Source organism: Anolis carolinensis, chromosome 2, assembly GCF_035594765.1.
Source record: "Anolis carolinensis isolate JA03-04 chromosome 2, rAnoCar3.1.pri, whole genome shotgun sequence".
Lineage (NCBI taxonomy): Eukaryota > Metazoa > Chordata > Lepidosauria > Squamata > Dactyloidae > Anolis > Anolis carolinensis.
In genome coordinates this window covers 94,503,166-94,522,601 of record NC_085842.1, presented here as the reverse complement: position 1 = coordinate 94,522,601, position 19,436 = coordinate 94,503,166, and the positions used below count along the sequence as shown (strand labels likewise).

The 19,436-nt window shown below is 36.2% G+C and overlaps 1 protein-coding gene across 1 annotated transcript in view; it reads left to right on the top strand.

Annotated features, from left to right (window-relative positions):
- Positions 1–19,263, top strand: part of galnt10 (polypeptide N-acetylgalactosaminyltransferase 10) — an 86,766-nt gene extending 67,503 nt beyond the window's left edge. Inside the window, exons 9-12 of the mRNA XM_008114777.3 lie at positions 2,048–2,269; positions 3,676–3,792; positions 10,199–10,348; positions 11,403–19,263. Of these exons, the coding sequence (XP_008112984.2) occupies positions 2,048–2,269; positions 3,676–3,792; positions 10,199–10,348; positions 11,403–11,570 (657 nt within the window). The 3' untranslated portion in view covers positions 11,571–19,263. The remainder of the gene's footprint in view (positions 1–2,047; positions 2,270–3,675; positions 3,793–10,198; positions 10,349–11,402) is intronic.
- Positions 19,264–19,436: the final 173 nt, after the last annotated feature.

Genomic DNA, 19,436 nt, shown 5'->3' with positions numbered 1-19,436 from the left:
TACTGCGCTGCCGTTTCTTCCTTCCTTCCGTCTCCCTCCTGGCCATGCTGCCTTGCTTCCCAGAGGCTTCTGATTGGCTCCTGGAGCCAGGGCAAGGGAGGGTGGGAGGGAGGGAAGGAAGAGGGCTTTCGTCCTGCTGCTTTCGCTCCTTAAAGGTACAGGACGCATTGGGATTCTCCTCTCATCTTCCTATCCTATGCCATGAAACTGATTATTTTATACTATTATTCTATTGCCATATTATTATCATCATATTCTGTTACTATTATTATATCCCATTATTATATTATCCTATTAATATATTTTAAATCATTATATTATATTTTTCTATTATTATTATTATATCATTATATTATTATTCTATTATTATTCTATTATATTTTCATATTATTATATTATTATTCTGTTATTATTAAATTCCATTTTATATTACCCTATTAATATATTTTATATCATTATATTCTATACTATTATTCTATTATATTATCATATTATTATTTTATTATTATTAGCATATTCTGTTATTATTATTTTATTCCATTTTATATTATCCTATTAATATATTTTATATCATTCTATTCCATTCTATTATTCTATTATATTATCCTATTATTATTATATTATTATGCTATTCTGTTATTATATCCCATTATTATATTACCCTATTAATACCATATTATTATCATTTTCTGTTATTATTATATCCTATATTATATTATCTCATTAATATACTGTATATCATTATATTATTATTATATTATCATATTATTATTATAGTATATTATATTATTCATCATTCATGACTACATTGAAACTAGAATAGAGAGAAATCAGCGTGGAAACCTTGTGAAACCTAAACTGCAAGAGGTACCATAGATTGTTGCACATGTAAATAATGGTAGTAACAAGAAATTCTTGATAGGATTCATAGTTTGTCTGGTTATGCTGGTTTGTGATGACAACTACTTTACAGTATATAATAAATGTTTATTTTGTTGTTCAACAATAAATGTGAGCTCTTCTTCATGGAAAAATAAGACATCCCCTGAAAATAAGACCTAGTGCATCTTTGGGAGCAAAAATTAATATAAGACCCTGTCTTATTTTCAGGGAAACAGGGTAGTAGATTATTTAAATTTAAATATTTTAAATATTGCCTGACTAGAATATAAGCTGTCCAACAATAAGCAGTTTTTCAGTGCACTAACACTTTCTTGTTTGAAAGTGTTGCTGTAAGCCTACCTTGAATAAATAAACCCTTCATTGTTCCAGTTATTGCCATATGGAAAAACTCACAGTTGTGTTTCAACCTCCATTAGCTCTCAAGGAATATTATGATGTGTTTGCAAATGACTAACTAGCTGACTCATAAGAGTTCAAAGTCTTATCTTACTTGTGTATTACATATGCTGTTGGGGTAAACAATTTCCTATTATCTATTTTGACGATTGTATGACGATTTCAAAATGTTTGTTTCGAGGAAATTTGACAAAAGAAAAAAATGAAAGCATTGTGATAGGAACTTTACCATTCAGCAGATTAACTTGAAGTACTTAAGTATGTTAAATGCATGTGTTCCAATTTGATACAATTCAAAACTAGTATCAGATTCATATGACACCTTTGAATACATTTCAATTGAACATTAGAAATAACTAATTGACAGAAAGAGTGGTTCACTATTGGAATCAGTTGGCTCAAGAGGTGGTGGGGGTCTCTTTTTCTAGACATTTTCATAAAAAGACCAGACAACTACCTGCTGGGAAAGCTACAGTTGGAGTTCCAATATTAAGCAGTGGATTGGACGTGATGTACCATGGGACTTATTGCAAATTTACAGTTTTATTATTCTAACTACATCATTCTTCTCTCATGCATCACAATACAGTAACTTATAACAATATGGTAATTTCCTTATTACAATAAAGATGAGATTCATGAATAAGAACCATTCTGAGATCTCTTGTACACCTAATGCAGACTCTTCAGCTGATGAATATGATTGTTTTTCACTGTTTTTTTCTCCAAAATATTGGCATTTCTGTAGAACTTGAAGCGTGTAGCTGAGGTATGGATGGATGAATACGCAGAATATATTTACCAGAGGAGACCTGAATATCGGCATCTGTCTGCAGGAGATGTGGCTACTCAGAAGGAACTTCGCAGTAATCTCAATTGCAAAAGCTTCAGGTGGTTTATGAATGAAGTTGCCTGGGACCTGAGAAAGTTCTACCCACCGGTGGAGCCTCCAGCGGCTGCTTGGGGAGAGGTTGGTTTCTGCAAGAAATTAAGCACACTAGATAATGTCGGAAAATCATATTCAGCTATGGCATATAGATTGCAGCTCTAACCACATGATTTTTAATTGATGTATCTGTTCCTAGGCTTAGGTAAGGCATTGCCGTACATATCATTTAATTTATGTTGGATTTTTCATAACTGCATAGAGAAGTTGAGTTGATCTGTGTTCGTATAGCAAGAGATATCACCTTGAAATACTGCATTGGAATTTTATTCACTTTTTTGCTACTTGCAGATCTGGAATAGGTGATGCACCTGCAGACTTTCTGTCTGATTATGTGCAGTTCTGGCTTGAGAAGGACTAGCCATTTTAATGATTATACAGCTCATAGAAACAGATTGTTTGAGAAGATGTATGAGGTCCTTCTGCTAGTACACTAATAGGGGTGTCCCATTCCTTCTCCCTCCCTGGGCTACAGGCAAACACATGTACAAATAATGCAAATGTTGTGTGCTTTCCAGTTGTTTCCAAGTTATAGGGATTCTAGAGCGGAAGTATCTTGGGTTTTCATGGCAAGATTTGTTCAGAAGGGGTTTTGAGTCTGAGATAGGAGTTTGACTTGCCCATGGTCATTCATTGGATTTCCATGGCCAAATGACGATTTAAACCCTGGTCTCCAGAGTAGTACTCCAGCACTCAAACCATTATATCACACTTGTATTCAGATCAACAGTATCAAAGTGTCAGTGCAACAGATAGCTGAATCATATCAAAGATATCATTTTCCATTCTTATGGTACTCTCTCACTAACCCAAAAAGGGATGGTCCTCCAGCCTAGTGTCGTACTGAAGGGGTAACCCAAAGAGGTCAATCTTTTTGATGTGTCTCTTTCTGGGATTACCTTGCAGGTTACCAGTGGCTAGCCTTACTTTATCTCTTCTTACCACACAGAAAGGTAAAGATTCTTGTCTGGTAGCAACAGATGCTCCCTACTGAGAATTAGTTTTGGCCCTAAGCCCTGAATCTGTGAGAGATACAGCACTTCCAATATAATAGAGGCCAGATAATAAAACTTCTTCTCTCAGTAAATGATTTTTAACGTACAGCCAGGATTTTGTTTTGTTTTCCAGGTTGCTCAGGCCCCTCCCACACAACTATATAAAATCCACATTGAACTGGATTATATGGCAGGGTGGACTCAGATAACCTAGTTCAAAGCAGATATTGTGGATTATCTGCCTTGATATAGTGGGTTATATGACTGTGTGAAAGGGCCCTAAGAGTAGATTATTCTAGATCCCTTTTTTAACATCTCAGTTCTTCAGTTTTTTTCCCCTTTAAATAAATCCATTGTGTCTTTTGTGTTTCTATTATTGGCTGCTGGTATGCCCAAAACATGATTATAAAACTAATTGCCATCTTGATCTTACAGATCCATAATGTAGGAACTAGTCTTTGTGTAGATACAAAACATGGAGCCCTAGGTTCACCACTAAAAATTGAAACCTGTGTGAAGAGCAGAGGAGAAGCAGCATGGAATAACGTCCAAGTAGGTATATTTTTTTGGAAAAATCTTAAGTTTTGAGGGGTAGCTATAGGGGAAAATGGTTTTACAAATGTTAACAATACAAAAATCCTACAGTGGATTCATTGACATAATTCTAATAAAAAGACCTTTGTTAGGGAATTAGAATATAGTTTATGTACTTTCTTAGATTTCAAACAAATAGATACTTTTAGTAATGGAACTATGAGTGTAAGGAAGGCATACTTTGTATTGTAAATAGCCTTAATTCTTTTGTAAATAAACATTTTTTGGAATTACATTTTAGGCAAACAGGACAAACAGATATAAGTTTCATAGCTAATAGTAGCACAACTGCAACATGAAAAATATTTATTTCAAAGCATCTTCAGATAAAAATGACAGAAGATAATATTAATGGATCTGCCACCAAATTTGGTAACCATTTGTATTGACTGGCACATGATTGACCGTTCAATAGTTGTCAGCAAGAGAAGAAACTAACCAGATAGTAATTTCATGCTAATGCATGGAATCCCAAAAGTAACCGTTTAGTTTTATCACATTGAGTGGCAGTGTTACTTTTAGTATAACACAGAAAAGAAGACCCAAGTAAACATACTGTTTGTTGGAAAGTGCTAAACAATTTTATTTATTCGTTTGGGAAAAAATGATTTTGAAAAACCTGCATATCATTTTGTGTGCCTGGATGCTGGAAATGAAGCAAAGCTCTTTGAATTCCAGTTTCTTCATCACACCCTGACAAAGAAGTTTGTGTAACATGTTAGGGTTTTTTAAAATTAAGGTTAGATGTTTAAATAGGTTTTTGCTTAACTCCTTTAAAAAGATACCAATTTCCCTTACATTTTATTAGGGTTAACAGTGGCAGCATGTAGCAATTACTTCTATCCTTACCATCCCAGACCGTTATATCTTCTCATTAGTGAACCAGTGTGATAGTAGTTTAATTGAATAGATCTCCTTTCTGTCCTCCAAGTGAATGCATGAATATCGAACTCAAATAACTGCATATTATACAATTGCCCTGATTGCTATGAATCGCTTGCTTTATTGCTTTATCTTATGCTTTTCTTCTCTGTGTGTTAAATCCTTCACCCCATGAAGGGATTTCACCTTTTCTTGTGGATATAAGCCCTGTTGTTCTTTTCCCGGCAGATTTATTCTACTCTTTTTTATTACAGTAGATATATTAGTAAAACTTAGACCAGTTAAATCAACCTCTTAAAACATAAACCAGAATGAACAGCCAGGTCCACTTAATAGAATGTAGCAAGAATGTTCTTTTCTCACAGGACAACTTCTATTTCTAACTATTTCACCAGATAGTGAATAAATGAAATTTATCATAGCCCTTCAACCCAGGCTTAGTGTCATATGTAGTGCTAATGAGGGCAAAAACGTATTCCAAAAGCTCCCACTTCTAGGATGCTCAAAAAAGGAGATTTTCTCCAGCCATACTTAATGTGCAGAACCACAAAGATTAATATAGGAGTTATTTGTAAAATCCAACTTCATATTTTATATAAAGTACCACAGAAGAACTACATAGGCCTCTGTACCCAACAGCGCACCATTAGAATGCAAATCAACAGAATTCTTTCATTTGGAGTAATATCAGTAATGGATGACATTAATATGAGGAAAAGATATAATTACATGGACCCAACAGTAGCCCTTTCACAATGCAGGCCATTGAATCATAGAGTTGAAAGGGACCTGTGAGCCATTGAGTCCAATCCCTTGCTCAGTGCAAAATCGCCAATAAAAGCATCCCCAGCAAATAGCTGTCCAGCATCTTCTTGAAGATATCAACAGAAGGAGATCCCACCTCTTCTCCAACCAATTGATTCCATTGCTGAACCACACTTACAGTCAAAAAAATCCTTCAATCAAATTATTGTCTTATAGCTTTGAACCATTAGACTGAATTCTGCTCTCTAAGGCAGCAAAGCCTTGCCCCCACCTCTTTCTGACAATCTTTGGGGTATTTAGAGAATCACATCACCCCTGTTTTCCTTTCACCATGCTGAACGTGCCCAGCTCCTTCAATCTGTCCTGCTGGTTTCTTCTTAGATCAGATGTCATCATATTACAAAAGTAAGAACCTTTGTGCTGATTACAACAGTTCTTGGAAGGACATCCATATGATTTATTTGTCTGTCCACGTAGGTAGTAGCTGCCACAGTAAGATTCTGCTATGACATTTCCTCCTTTTTTGATAACAGATATTGTTCAGAGGAACCAGGGCAATGGTTTCATTCACTGACTTTTTCCTAGTGTCACCTTTCCAATGTGTGTCTTGTAGCTGTGGCGGCACAAGTAGAGATGGGAAGGCCTGGAAAAAAAGCAGAAAAATGGGGGGGGGGGACAGAAATACATGGAAAAATGGGGGGAGGGAACACTTTCCCTCCCCCCAATTTTTCCATTTTGTTTTCCAAGGCTTCCCATCTCTAGTCACAACCTTCTACTTTTGGATCACCTCTACAAACTATGCACATCAGAACCTACACTATACTGAGCCATATTCCCTCCCTTTGACTCACTGAAAAGCCCCTGAAGCCACCCAAAAGGTCATTCAATGCTTTGCAACAAGCAGGCAAGCAGACTTCAAGATGCATCTGACTACAGCCCTGTAGCCAGAGTTGAAATTATCACAGCAGCACTGAAACCCCAGGAACACATATATTATCATGTTGTGTCTGGCCACAGGAATATGGGCTGGTGCTTCTCTGAGCTTCTTTGGTTGCTGCAAAGCATAAAATGGTTGTGCAGGGTGATATCAAGGGCTGTTCAGTAAGTTGGAGGGCCTTTGAGTGTTGCATGCAGATGGAGTATCAACACTCGAAGCATTTGAAACAGGTCAATCACATACATAAGGAAAACTTGTGTGTGATCCTAACAAAATGCCATATGTGTGATAATCAAACTATACAAAATGTAAGGACAGGTAGCTTGTCTGTACTCTTTATGGTCATCTGTGTGTTCATGAAATCCATCCTCCATTTTTACTGTCATGTCTTGGCCTGTTTTTGATCCCCAGAATTTTAGGGTAGGGGGGAGTTAGGAGTTATCCTTTCAAAAGATTTCTCAGTCCAGTGGTGTTTACGGTAGGCACAGGTCCCACATATGAGAATGTACAAATGGCCATTCACAAAACCAACTTAACAAGTAATCAATTTGTTCTATCTGTAGTAATCTCACCAGAGTGTAAATTAGTGCCCAAAAATACCCCTTCAATGAGTCTATTCCCATCATCTGTGTATAAATAACTAGCTGTGCCCGGCCATGCGTTGCTGTGGGGAAATATGGTGGTATGGGAAATAAAGTATTGAGGAATTGGTGGTAGTTAAGGTAAAGGGTAAAGCTTTTCCCCTGACATTAAGTCCAGTCGTGTCAGACTCAGGGGGTTGGTGCTCATCTCCATTTCTAAGCCAGAGAGCTGGCGTTGTCCATAGACTCCTCCAAGGTCATGTGGCCGGCATGACTGCATGAAGCGCTGTTACCTTCCTGCCGGAGCGGTACTTATTCATCTACTCCCATTTGCATGTTTTTGAACTTCTGGGTTGGCAGAAGCTGGGGCTAACAGTGGGGGCTCTCTCCGCTCCCCCAATTCAAACCTTTCGGTCCAGAAATTCAGCAGCTCAGCACTTTAACACACACTTATCCAACATAAACGGACCGGCAGAATGTTGGATAAGCGAATATGTTGGATAATAAGGAGAGATTAAGAAAAAGCCTATTAAACATCAGCTGACTTCCAGTTGTATTACGATGCAGCGGCGCTAGAATGGGTGAAGGAGTGGGCTACCTTGCGGAAGACCAGGATATTGGCATTAGAAGGTCAGGATTTGAATAAGGGATGGCATGCCTATCTATGGAAAAGAAAAGGCTACGAGGAAAAAAAACTTTAATAATCATTATCTGAGAAAAGCATTGCTAATAACATGGGAGAGATACAAACACAGATTTTATAGGAAGACTCCATTATGGCTCTCTCCGTTAGAATCAGAACATATGAGGGAGATCCCTAGGGAGAGATGGCTAACGTATAAACAATTAGTAAAGGAAGACAACCATGGAATAAGCTTAAAATCATACGAGGACGTTAAACAAATAGAGTCATCTTTAACTTGGTTAAATTACTGGCAGATCAAATAATGTTTTAAAATAGACAATCAAACAGGATTTGAGAGAAATGGCACAATTTGGGATAAAGTTCTAAAGCTCGAGAAGAAAGTAATTAAAGTGTTATATCAACAGCTCTTGATTTGGGAAACAGAAGAGGTCTTTGTAAAAGACAATATGATTATATGGGCAAGGGAATTTGGGCATACTATAAACTTTGAAGAATGGGAAAGATGTTGGCAAAAGAGATTAAAATACACATACTCAACAGCCATAAAGGAGAGCTGGTATAAAATTTTCTTTAGGTGGTATATTACACCGGCAAAATTGGCAAAATTTAACAAGGGAAAGAAGGGGAAGAGTGTTGGAAATGTAGGAAAGAAAAGGGGGATCTCTTTCACATGTGGTGGGGGTGCAAGAAGATCAAAAGGTTTTGGAGAATAATAAAGAAGGAGATGGAGACCGTATTACAAACAAAACTCATATTAAAACCGGAATACTTTTTATTAGGGTTAACAGACTTTCACATGGACTTAAATACTGAAAAACTGTTTATATATATATGATAAGTGCAGCCAGAACTGTGATTGCGAAACTTTGGAAAACATCGGAAGTACCGTCGCTAGAGCAATGGACATTGAAATTGATGGACATACAAAATATGGACATATTAACGCAGATAATTTCACAAAAAATATCAAACAAGAACAAAAATGGACTGGAGCAACTTAAGCAAATACTTGAAGGAAAAACGGAGTTCGGAAATATAGGGAAAACTGTTGTTTATGTAAAGACACTCTTGGGTTTTAAGGAAACTGGGTCGAGAAAATCGGGAAAAGTAAGAGATACATCGCAGAGCAGGGGAGCTGGAAGGTAACGTAAAGAAGAGGGAGGGTGGTGGGGATTTGGTTCTTTCTCTTTTTTTCTCTTTTCTTTTTCTTTTTTCTTTTTAAGTCTTTTTTTTTTGACTTCTCGAATTTATGCCTCCCTCCTTTTTTATTGTACCACAAAAATCATAAATAAAATGTTTTTTTTAAAAAAGCCTATTAAACATCAAAATAGGTTATGATTTTACAAATTAAGCACCAAAACATCATGTTATACAACAAATTTGACAGAAAAAGTAGTTCAGTACGCAGTAATGTTATGTTGTAATTACTGTATTTCCAAAATTAGCACCAAAATATCATGTTATATTGAAAACATTGACTACAAAAATGCGTTGGATAATCCAGAACATTGGATAAGCGAGTTTTGGATAAGTGGGACTCTACTGTAATTACTACATAGCATTACTGCACATGGAACTACTTTTTCTGTCAAATTTGTTGTATAACATGATGTTTTGGTGCTTAATTTGTATAACGATGACCTAATTTGATGTTTAATTGGCTTTTCCTGAATCCCTTCTTATTATCCAACATATTCACTTATCCAACGTTCTGCTGGCCTGTTTATGTTGGATAAGTGAGACTCTACTGTATATTGATAATGTTATATTATCTGCTTAGAACTGGATTATATGAGGCTCCTTCTTCACAGCTGGATAAAATGAACACTGAAGTGGATTATATGGCAGTGTGGAGTCAAGATAATCCAGTTCAAAGCAGATAATATAAGATTCTAAATGGGTTATATAGCTATGTGGAAGGGCCTTGAGTCTACACTGCCATATGATAATCTGTGGAAGAAGCCTAAACGTGAGGCCTAACTGTGCCTGTCCCCTGGGCTGAGTATTATTATTATTATTATTATTATTAAACTTTATTTGTACCCCGCTAGCATCTCCCGAAGGACTCGATGCGGCTTACAAAGGCCAAGGCCTCAACACACAATATAACAATACAAAACAAAAGGCAAATTAAAAACAATTAAAACAGTATAAACAACAAGCAATAAACAATACGCTAAAACACAATAAAACTGGTAGGTTGCTTAGTCTTCAAACTGGCAGCAATTGGATAAAAACTATTATTCTTCTCCCTGTAATTAGGACTTTATTTTTCTTTTCTTTTTGTTGTATCAACCGTGGATGATGGGTTGTGTTGTCAAATTTCGAGATTGGGGGGCCTGTAGTTTTGTTGTTTTGTCCGCTGCCCTGATGCCATCATTCTTTTATAGATAGAGATAGAGATGGCACTTTTGGATTCTGGCTTGATTTCTTGTCTGCCTTAAGGAAACAGTGGTTCTTTACACTGAGAAAATTTCTAAATGGAATAAATTACGCCAAAAGATTTTCATCCTCCTCACCACTTTTTTGAGGATTTATTATTTGTTCTGGCAGGTATTCACATTCAGCTGGCGAGAAGATATTCGTCCAGGTGACCCCCAGCATACAAAGAAATTCTGCTTTGATGCGGTTTCCCACAACAGTCCCGTGACCCTCTATGATTGTCATGGGATGAAGGGAAATCAACTCTGGAAGTATAGGAAGGTGAGTGTGTCCGATTTTGTAATCTCTGAAACAAAATGGTGGTTGTTGTAATTTTTGGTCATGTGGATTCAAGGGAAGAATAGTGGTTCATTAAAGTTGTATGTTTTACACATGAATAAACAAAGCACTGGCACATTTTTGCCAGAGATAGCAATAGTAATTTGTTTCCTGTAAGGGTTCCATGAGAAGGTGTTCTCAGCGTTTCCTCAGGAGACAATTGTACTTATCCTGCTATTTTTTTTATAACATTGTTTTGCAAATAAAATGTTGTCTTTTTACTCTTTGGAGTTTTTTCCTTTTATCTTCACACACCTGTATGTGTATGTCCACCACAGAAGTATGGGATGATGTTTACTAAGTTTGGAAATGCCAGTTAGTTCAAAATATGGCAGTCAGATTAGTTACAGGTCGAGAATGATCACATCACACCAATATTAAAATCACTCCACTGGTTGCCAATTAGTTTCCGGGCAAAACACAAAGTGCTTGTTATTACCTCTAAAGCCCCAAATGGTTTGAGTCCAGGTTGCCTGCAGAATCCCCTCTTCCCATATAATTATCATACCCTCGGCACACTTAGGTCCTCTGAGGGTCATTTACCACAGCCAGCCAGTACCTAACTGACAGCTGTCACCCAGAGAACTGGCTGCTCCAAGACTGGAATGACATGCCAGAAGAGCTTTGACAGCAAAGCATTCTAACTGAATTTTGAAAAACATTAAAGACCTATCTCTTCTGGCAGGCCTGTGCAGTCAATTTTAAATTGACACCTTAAAATTTATGTATGGATGATTTTAATGTGTAATGGTGATCCCAGTTACTTTCTTCTGAGGCTGAAAGAGTAACTTGCCCATGGCCACCTACTGAGTTTCCATGGCCATGTGGGGATTTGAACCCTGGTCTCCAGAGTCCAATGCCCAATCCACTACACTATGCTGGCTCTCAAAACTGTTGTTAAGGGATATGTAATGAAATATCCTCTACCATGAAGGTATCATTTTCCAACTATTTTGGTGCATTCTCCAATGTAATAAACTAATTATTTCATTCTCAGGACAAGACTCTTTACCATCCAATAAGTGGCAGCTGCATGGACTGTACTGAAAATGACAGAAAAATCTTCATGAACACATGCAATCCCTCATCTCCTACACAGCAATGGATATTTGAACACATAAACTCAACTGTCTTGGAAACCTTTAACAAAAACCTCGATCTTTAAAGACTGTCTATGTATATATATGTATGTATGTGTGTATGTATGTGTGTGCGTGTGTGTGTGTGTATATATACACTATAGTTTTTACATCAAAGATGACAAATTTTGTAAAAGAGTAATTTTTTTAAAAAAATTAAGGTAAAAGGGAGAATCTCAGGAGAGGGTGTGATTATCAGGCCAGTCTTTACTTTGATGATGCTGCATTGTTATCTTTTGGGTAAACAAATCTCTCCTCAATATTTGCATTCCATTATCATGCTATACATTTTGAAGCCTTATTCGCTAAGGCAGGATAGTATACTTCAGAATTTTAAATTGCTTATCTATTACAGCACATTTCAAGCTACCACTTTTATTTCATAAAGGGATGTGCAACCATCTTGAATTCTGCAACACATTTTATCTAAGCCAACTCTAGGGATTTATCATGCAAAAAGATGGCTAAGGTCAACACTGTCATTCCTCCCTTGTTTTGGTGGTATTAAGTTGGGGGGGGGGAGGTTGCCTTTGGCAGGCACAAAACAGGCGATAGCTATGCATAGGTACTCAGCCTTGGATTTACTACCTGTAACTATTGATGGTCAAGATATGAATCCTGTCTCCATAAGACTCCTTGTCTCTGTTGTAGGCAACTTTTCTCCTTTTTTATTCCAGCAGTCCCTGAAAATTTCTGATTATTATTTTAAAATTCTTTTTCTGCAGTCTGAATATACTTGAAGGGCACCATCCAGTATCAGGAGTAGAGGATCCCAGCAACTGGATCTATACTTCCTAGGTCCCTCATCCAACCCTCTTGGCAGCCCCAGGTAGCCACATCCCCTTTCCCATGACAACATTATTTAGAGATGTCCCCATCCTTGTATAGGCCCCTTTCCTATTCTGAAAGGTTGAAATGTTCCTCCTGAAGATCAACTACTGGATTAAGAACTTTCAAAATAAAATATGTTGGTCCCATTGTATATTGCCTTTGACAACCAGAATGTGGCCCAAGAGCTTATTTGTAAGTGAATTTGAGCCTCTAGTACAAAGAAGGAATTCTTTCCTTGACATTAATCTTGCATGGGGCAGGGTGGGGTGCAGCACCAAGCTGCAAAGAAAAGGGAGAAGCATCTGTGCAGCCAGTGATGTGCATTCTACCAAAAGATAGTAAAGGTAAAGGTTTCCCCTGACATTAAGTCTAGTCGTATCTGACTATGGGTGTTGGTGCTCATCTCCATTTCTAAGCTGGAGAGCCGGTGTTGTCCATAGACACCTCCAAGGTCATGTGGCCAGCATGACTACATGGAGTGCAGTACTTTCCCACTACCAAAAGATACAACTGGAAGTAATGTCATATTTCAAGTGTATGCACATTTATATAAATGGGAAATGCCTATTCTGGATTCCTACCCTCATTATTCTGGTAAGCTTCAAGGATAGGCCGCACCTACCCAGAAAATAGCAGACAAATTAAAAGAACACTCTCAAAAGAATGTGTTCATCAGTTTAAATGGACTGGGTACCCCTGTTATGAGTTGGTCATTGGCCGTAATAAAAGTTTACTTACTTACATCAGTTTAAATAAGTGAAACATAAAGTAACAGAGTTTGTTATATCTTACGCATGAATCTTGTACACAAATAATCCCAACTAAGGTCTCTTTCAAAATAGATAATTCAATATAATTAGCGGTCAAACTTGATAACTTCCTTCTGTTGTTAGAAACTGCTGTATCCTGCTGTCAACTAGGAAGAAACTAAAAGTGAGTTGTCTACTGCTGAGACAGCCTGCTGATAGAATAACTGTACAGATTTCAAGAGTCACCAGGATTGAAATGCAGACGTTTTTATAGTATAACATCCCAAGGTGTTTCACAATACATTTATTCTTCAGTTAAATCGTTCCTTTTGATGTCAGAAACTGGCATATGAAGCTTTTCTATTGCAAACAGTAGCAAGTTTACTGTAATTTCATGTTACACAGTTAGAGCACTATTATTCCATTTAATTGCCATGACAGTATTTTCTATGGCATCATGGGAGGAGTGATTATAACTCTGTGCCAGAGGTCACCAGACGATAAATCCCAGAATTCCACAGGATGCAACCATAGCAGTAAATTGGAGACATAGTGTTATAACTGTGTAGTGCAAAAATGTTCTATATCTGCAGAGTCACATTGTCCCATTGCATTCGGGTATATGCTGCACCTGAAACATCATTTGTTAAAAAAAAAATTCTAACTAACACTAGTTAGGCAAATCAGCTTTCTCTACATAACCTGTTTAGTTCACTGGCATCAAAGCCTTTGGCTCTCATATATAATGGAACTAAGACTAAAAGAATATTTGGGATTGTTCTAGCAAATCAAATGTCTGTGAGAAGCCTATAGGTTATAATGGAAGTATTATTTTTCCACTCATGTCTCCAGGCAACAGGTATTCAGAGATATGCTGCCTCTGATCCTAGAAGTCATATATAGCCAGCAGGACTAATGAGCATCAATAGGCTTATCCTCCATGATTTTGTCTAATCCTCTTTTAAAGCCATGCAAGCCGTCATTTGCTAGCAGATTCCATGATTTAACTATACACTATGACTGTGAAGCACAGCTTCTTTTTGCTTGTCTTGAATCAATGTAACTCTGTTACACGTAGAACCAATTTGTAATGACACCTACCTGCACTTTGGGCAGCATCTGCAGCATTGCAAAATTCTACAAGCTGAACTACTTTGTAAGCCACCATAAGTCCCTTCGGGTGAGAAAGGTGGGATAGAAATGACGTAAATAAATAAATAAATTGTATATCTAATGAAAAATATTCAAGAATCAATATAATTCCATATGTTTCAGACTCATAGTTCTTTTTTCCCATTTCAAAGAATGAATTTGATTTTTTAAAAATAACTATAGCAGTATCCATCTTTTTCCCATTTAGCTTTTTAGATGAACTCTCTGGTTCTAGGTTCCCTTAACATTTACCCAGTTCCAGTGATTGTCTAATTTTGCAGTATTTAGTTAGTTGGACTAACAGATTAATTACAGAAACTAATTGAGTTTGATATGCATTAACTTAGGAGTCACTACTTAAACTATTCTTTATAATAGAATATGGTTCTTCCTACCCCCATATTTTTGGGATATTGAAGGCTGAAAACTATACCTACTTTTAACTGGGAGGATGTCCCTCTAGATTTAGTCCTGAGTATATGTATAGAAGATTATACCAGAAGAGATCTTCCTTCCTTACTAACATCTTCAGTAAAATTTCAGCATTGTTACATTTTCTTGATAACTAAACTTGTTCTTTTTAAAATTCAGAATAATTGTTTTTAAATTAGTAATGGACAGTTTCCTACAGCTTCTAATAAGTGGATTGTTTTAAAAGCTTTCCAAGTGATAAAATAGGCTGGTCTGTTTTTCTTCCTTGTAACAGGTGCTCTTTTGCTTTTTTCCAGATCTACCTCACTAGTCTTTCGGTGGTTATTTAATCACTTTTCTTGGTGCATTCGGAAACTCAGTTCAAACTCAGGTTTACTTTTTCCTGTTTAATAAAGGCTCATACGGAGATTTTTCACTAAACTACTTAGATATGAAAGCTTCTTAATGCATGTTAAAACTGCTGACCAGGTTTCTGCCCTTTACTAGTTCTTTAAGCACTTGATGCTTGTTTTCAGCATTTGTTTTTCTAAGTATATTGGTAAGTTGATGGGCCTCCTCTTGATTTTTTAAAAAGATGAAACAAGAATTGTTTAAAGACAAAGCTAAGTAATAATACCTTTTATATAATGCCCTGGTATTGTGCATTCAAGTCATACGTTTTAATGTTTATAACTACTTTGCAAAATAGATCAATATTAATGTCATGTTGTGACTGAAATAAAAGATAGTGATTTTTTGAAGACTAAAAAGCAAGTTCCTGATGGAGTTGGGATTCCAAGTAGGGATTTTCAATTTACCTGAAGTTTGTCTTGCAAGTTTTGATTTAAATGAAAGTGTTAATTCCAAAGAGAGTAGACCCATTGAAGTGATGGGAACCTTTTAAGTAAAGGCCTGTATATATTAAATCCAATAAATGGGGTCTACTTTAGTTGGACTAATAGCTAGAGGTAATAATATAATAATAATGAATTATTACCGCCTCTTCCTGAAGCTTGAGGCAGGATACAACATCATTAAACAAGAGATTAAATACTAGTAAAATACATACATCAAGATATACAGTTAAAATACAAGTTAAAATCCACTGATGTAGAGCTCGGGGGTTGCATAACTGCGATATTTTCTGCAATCACCTGGAACCAAACACGATGTTAAAAGCCAAATATTAAAAGAACTGTAAAATTCTGGTCTTTAACTATTTCCTCTCTGCAGCAATATATTTTAAAACAATTATCTTTCCTACTAATCGGTCTGAAGGGCATTCCCCAAGCTTACAGCATTAACAATGAATTGTTAGAGTGGGCCACCTGCTGGCTGAAAAGCAAAACTCCATTTTATTAGTAAGACGATATTACAGTTAGAGTCTCACTTATCCAAGCTAAACAAGCCAGCAGAAGCTTGGATAAGCGAATATCTTGGATAATAAGGAGGGATTAAGGAAAAGCCTGTTAAACATCAAATTAGGTTATGATTTTACAAATTAAGCACCAAAACATCATGTTATACAACAAATTTGACAGAAAAGTAGTTCAATACGCAGTAATGTTATGTTGTAATTACTGTATTTATGGATTTAGCACCAAAATATCATGATATATTGAAAACATTGACTACAAAAATGGCTTGTACAGAAACTTAGATAAGCGAGGCTTGGATAAGTGAGACTCTATTGTACTATGTATTTAATCTATCATCATAACAGCCACAATCTGAATTTCTAAACATGTAGGTATGTTGGTTTTCCTCCTGAGAGGGCTGCCAGTTAACTGAGCAGAAAATAGACATCCTGCCTCCCCCCTATTTTTAGGATTTTTAACAAAAAAATCTTATTCTATTTGACTTGGCAGTTTTGTTGTGCTGAAATTGGATGTTGGGAGGCAAGATGTGTGTACAGTTCTTAATTTTTATTGTTTCAGTCAGGATTATTTCATGCATCTGTTCTTCAGAATGATTGCTGCTTGAAAAAAAGTTTCTTAAGGCAAAGGGTTCCTATGAAGTGGCTGCCTACTTCAGTACAACCGTTCCAATATCTTAGCAGATCATTTTGGATGTTTGAGAAGGTGCATTTGAAATGTCTGAACTGGATTGTTTCTGTAATCTGAATCCTTGGAAGCTTTCTAAATACCTGACTTGCAGGAAATTTCTCTTTCAGCTCCTTTGGGGAGAAAGGGTGGTCTGCAAATAAAGTTTTTTATTATTATTTTGAAAACTCTTGCATGCAAACATACATCACTTTGTGGTATTATACAAAAGAATCCATTTCAATAGCATCAAATTTCACAGCATCATTAAAATAAGGAAGTGCCTTTTTAAAATGCTTATGTACAGCAGATGCCTAAACTTGAAAAATTCCTAGTGCCTTGCTGGACAAAAATGAAATAGGGTGTGGGATGTACAAGAAGTCATTGCCATGTATAATTAATGTTGGGAGCGGAAATGTGTTGTGTTTTAATATCCAATTTCAAGTTTACATTGTAAGATGGAAATATTGGTCTTGATTTACAAAACAAGGAGATTTCTCAGTTCCTATATTTTATGTCATTAATTAAAAAATAGTGGGCGAACAAAGTGAGCCACCATTCAAATACACACAGTGAGGATTAATCCTATCAAAACTTCTGAGTCACTACTGATCTCAAATGTTTAGCACAGAGATATACTAAAAGGGCCTCAGTCCTCTTGCTAGTTTTGACCAGAGCAGACCTACTGAATCAGCCAGATTTACCAATATAATGACTCACTATTCAACAATTAATTCAGTGGGTTTACTCTATTTGGGATTCATCAGGATGCCAGCTCATGTGAGGCGTAAAGTACTACACTGATGTAACTTTGAAGATATATCACAGCAGAGTTAACAGGGTAATTTCCACTAAACATTTGCTTCTATGTAGTCAGACATAAGAGGAAAGAAATATGAAAGGTGTTCTCGCCCTCAAATATGCTTCAGTAACTTTTCATGGTGATATTAGTTTCATGCAACTGAACAAAGAGTTTGAGGCTCTCAGACCTTAAAACCCAAATAGCAGTCAAAGTGACACATGATCTGTTAAAAAGCAGCTGCTTACTAGTAGTATCAGAAGGGATCTATTAATATATTTCTCCTTTAGATTTTAGAAGTGGCATGGCTTTATTGTTGCAAGGCCATATAAAAAGACATATTTTTACCATCATAGCTACAAATTCACTAATTTGACAGGTTTCTTTTAAAATCAATTGAGAAAGACCAAATGGCATGCCAAAGTTAGCTTTAGTATTTCTAAGACTCACTGAGTGTCAATGGTGAGTCAAGTACTGTCCATTTGAGAAAGTACAAAGTCTAGAATTTAATAATAATGATGATAATAATGTTTTAATGGTAGCTGTGTGAAAAATTGAACATTTTATAGTATATCATGGCTGCTTACTCATCCCACTAATTTCAATGAAGCGTAATCTCTAATGTCTGTAGAATTACAACATTTGGCATGCTGTCTAACATTGAAGAATAATACATGGCACCTTAACATCCTATAAAATATAAAACATTTGCTCTCAATTGTATTTCTTTGGAGAGGTATTGCAGTGAGTAAATCTTTTAAAAATAATTGTTATCACCTGCATAGAGGTGTCCTTTAAACTTTCTGACTTTGCAGCTGCTTTGTAAAGCCAAAAAGGTGTGTGTCCAACACCTGTTATTTGCTGCCATGTGCTTCCCAGATGTTTCCGACAGATTCACATTCAGTTGACGCAGATGTGATATCAGCAGCCAGACTACAGGGAGGTATGCTATATGTAAAGTGAGGGTTGATCACCTTTCAACAGGATGCCCCTTTACTCTTAATAGTGGGCACACCTGCCTTATTTTAGTTGGTGAAAAGATACACATATGTTATGTCTATGAGATTTTAAAAATAGTAGTCGTGACTAACAATTTCCTTGCCACTTATCATCTTAAAGATTATATGTGAAATAAAATAACCATTCAGATTAAAACATATAATTCATGACACATAACTATTGGCTGTTCAAACTACTGTATATGTTGCTCCAAACTCTTCTGATGCCAGATATAGATAGGAGAACTTTAACTCAATACAGCTAAATCCATGCAAATACATTCAGTTATCACTAATAAATGGAAATTGTTTTTATCCCAAACAGAACAAACTTATGTGAATTCAGCCCATGACATTGCATTGAATGTAACTAAATTAAAATGTTAACTTTTCTGACCATAATACCAAGTGGACAAATATATTTTAAGGAGCAAGGGAGAAAAATCTACAAAGCTCAAGGGGCAGACCTTAGAGACTTTGTTTCACACCTTGTAATGCATGCTTTACAATTTCATTGAAATTGGATGTTGCCGCATAAACTGGTGTCTTTATTTTGTGCATCTTGGGACAATGTCCTGTTGTAATGGGGGAGGTAAAAGAAGTCTAGCACTTTAATGTAGTATCATTGATTACTTGGAAATCAGTTGGATGTGTAAGGTGTAGTGTTTTTAAGAACTGGATGGACTTTATTTTATAATATATTTAAAATAAATTTTTATTGTGTCCTTTTCTGACAATTTGTAGAAGTGGTCTGTTTTGTAAAAGCTGGGGCACTTTTTGTGCATGGGAAAAATGGAGCACACTTTTCTCATTTTGCTTTCCAAACTAATTCCTAGATCAATCATAAAGTTCAATTCACTCCAGACACTGACCTGTTGCTCTGTCTCTGTTTTGTAAATGCTTTTTCAAG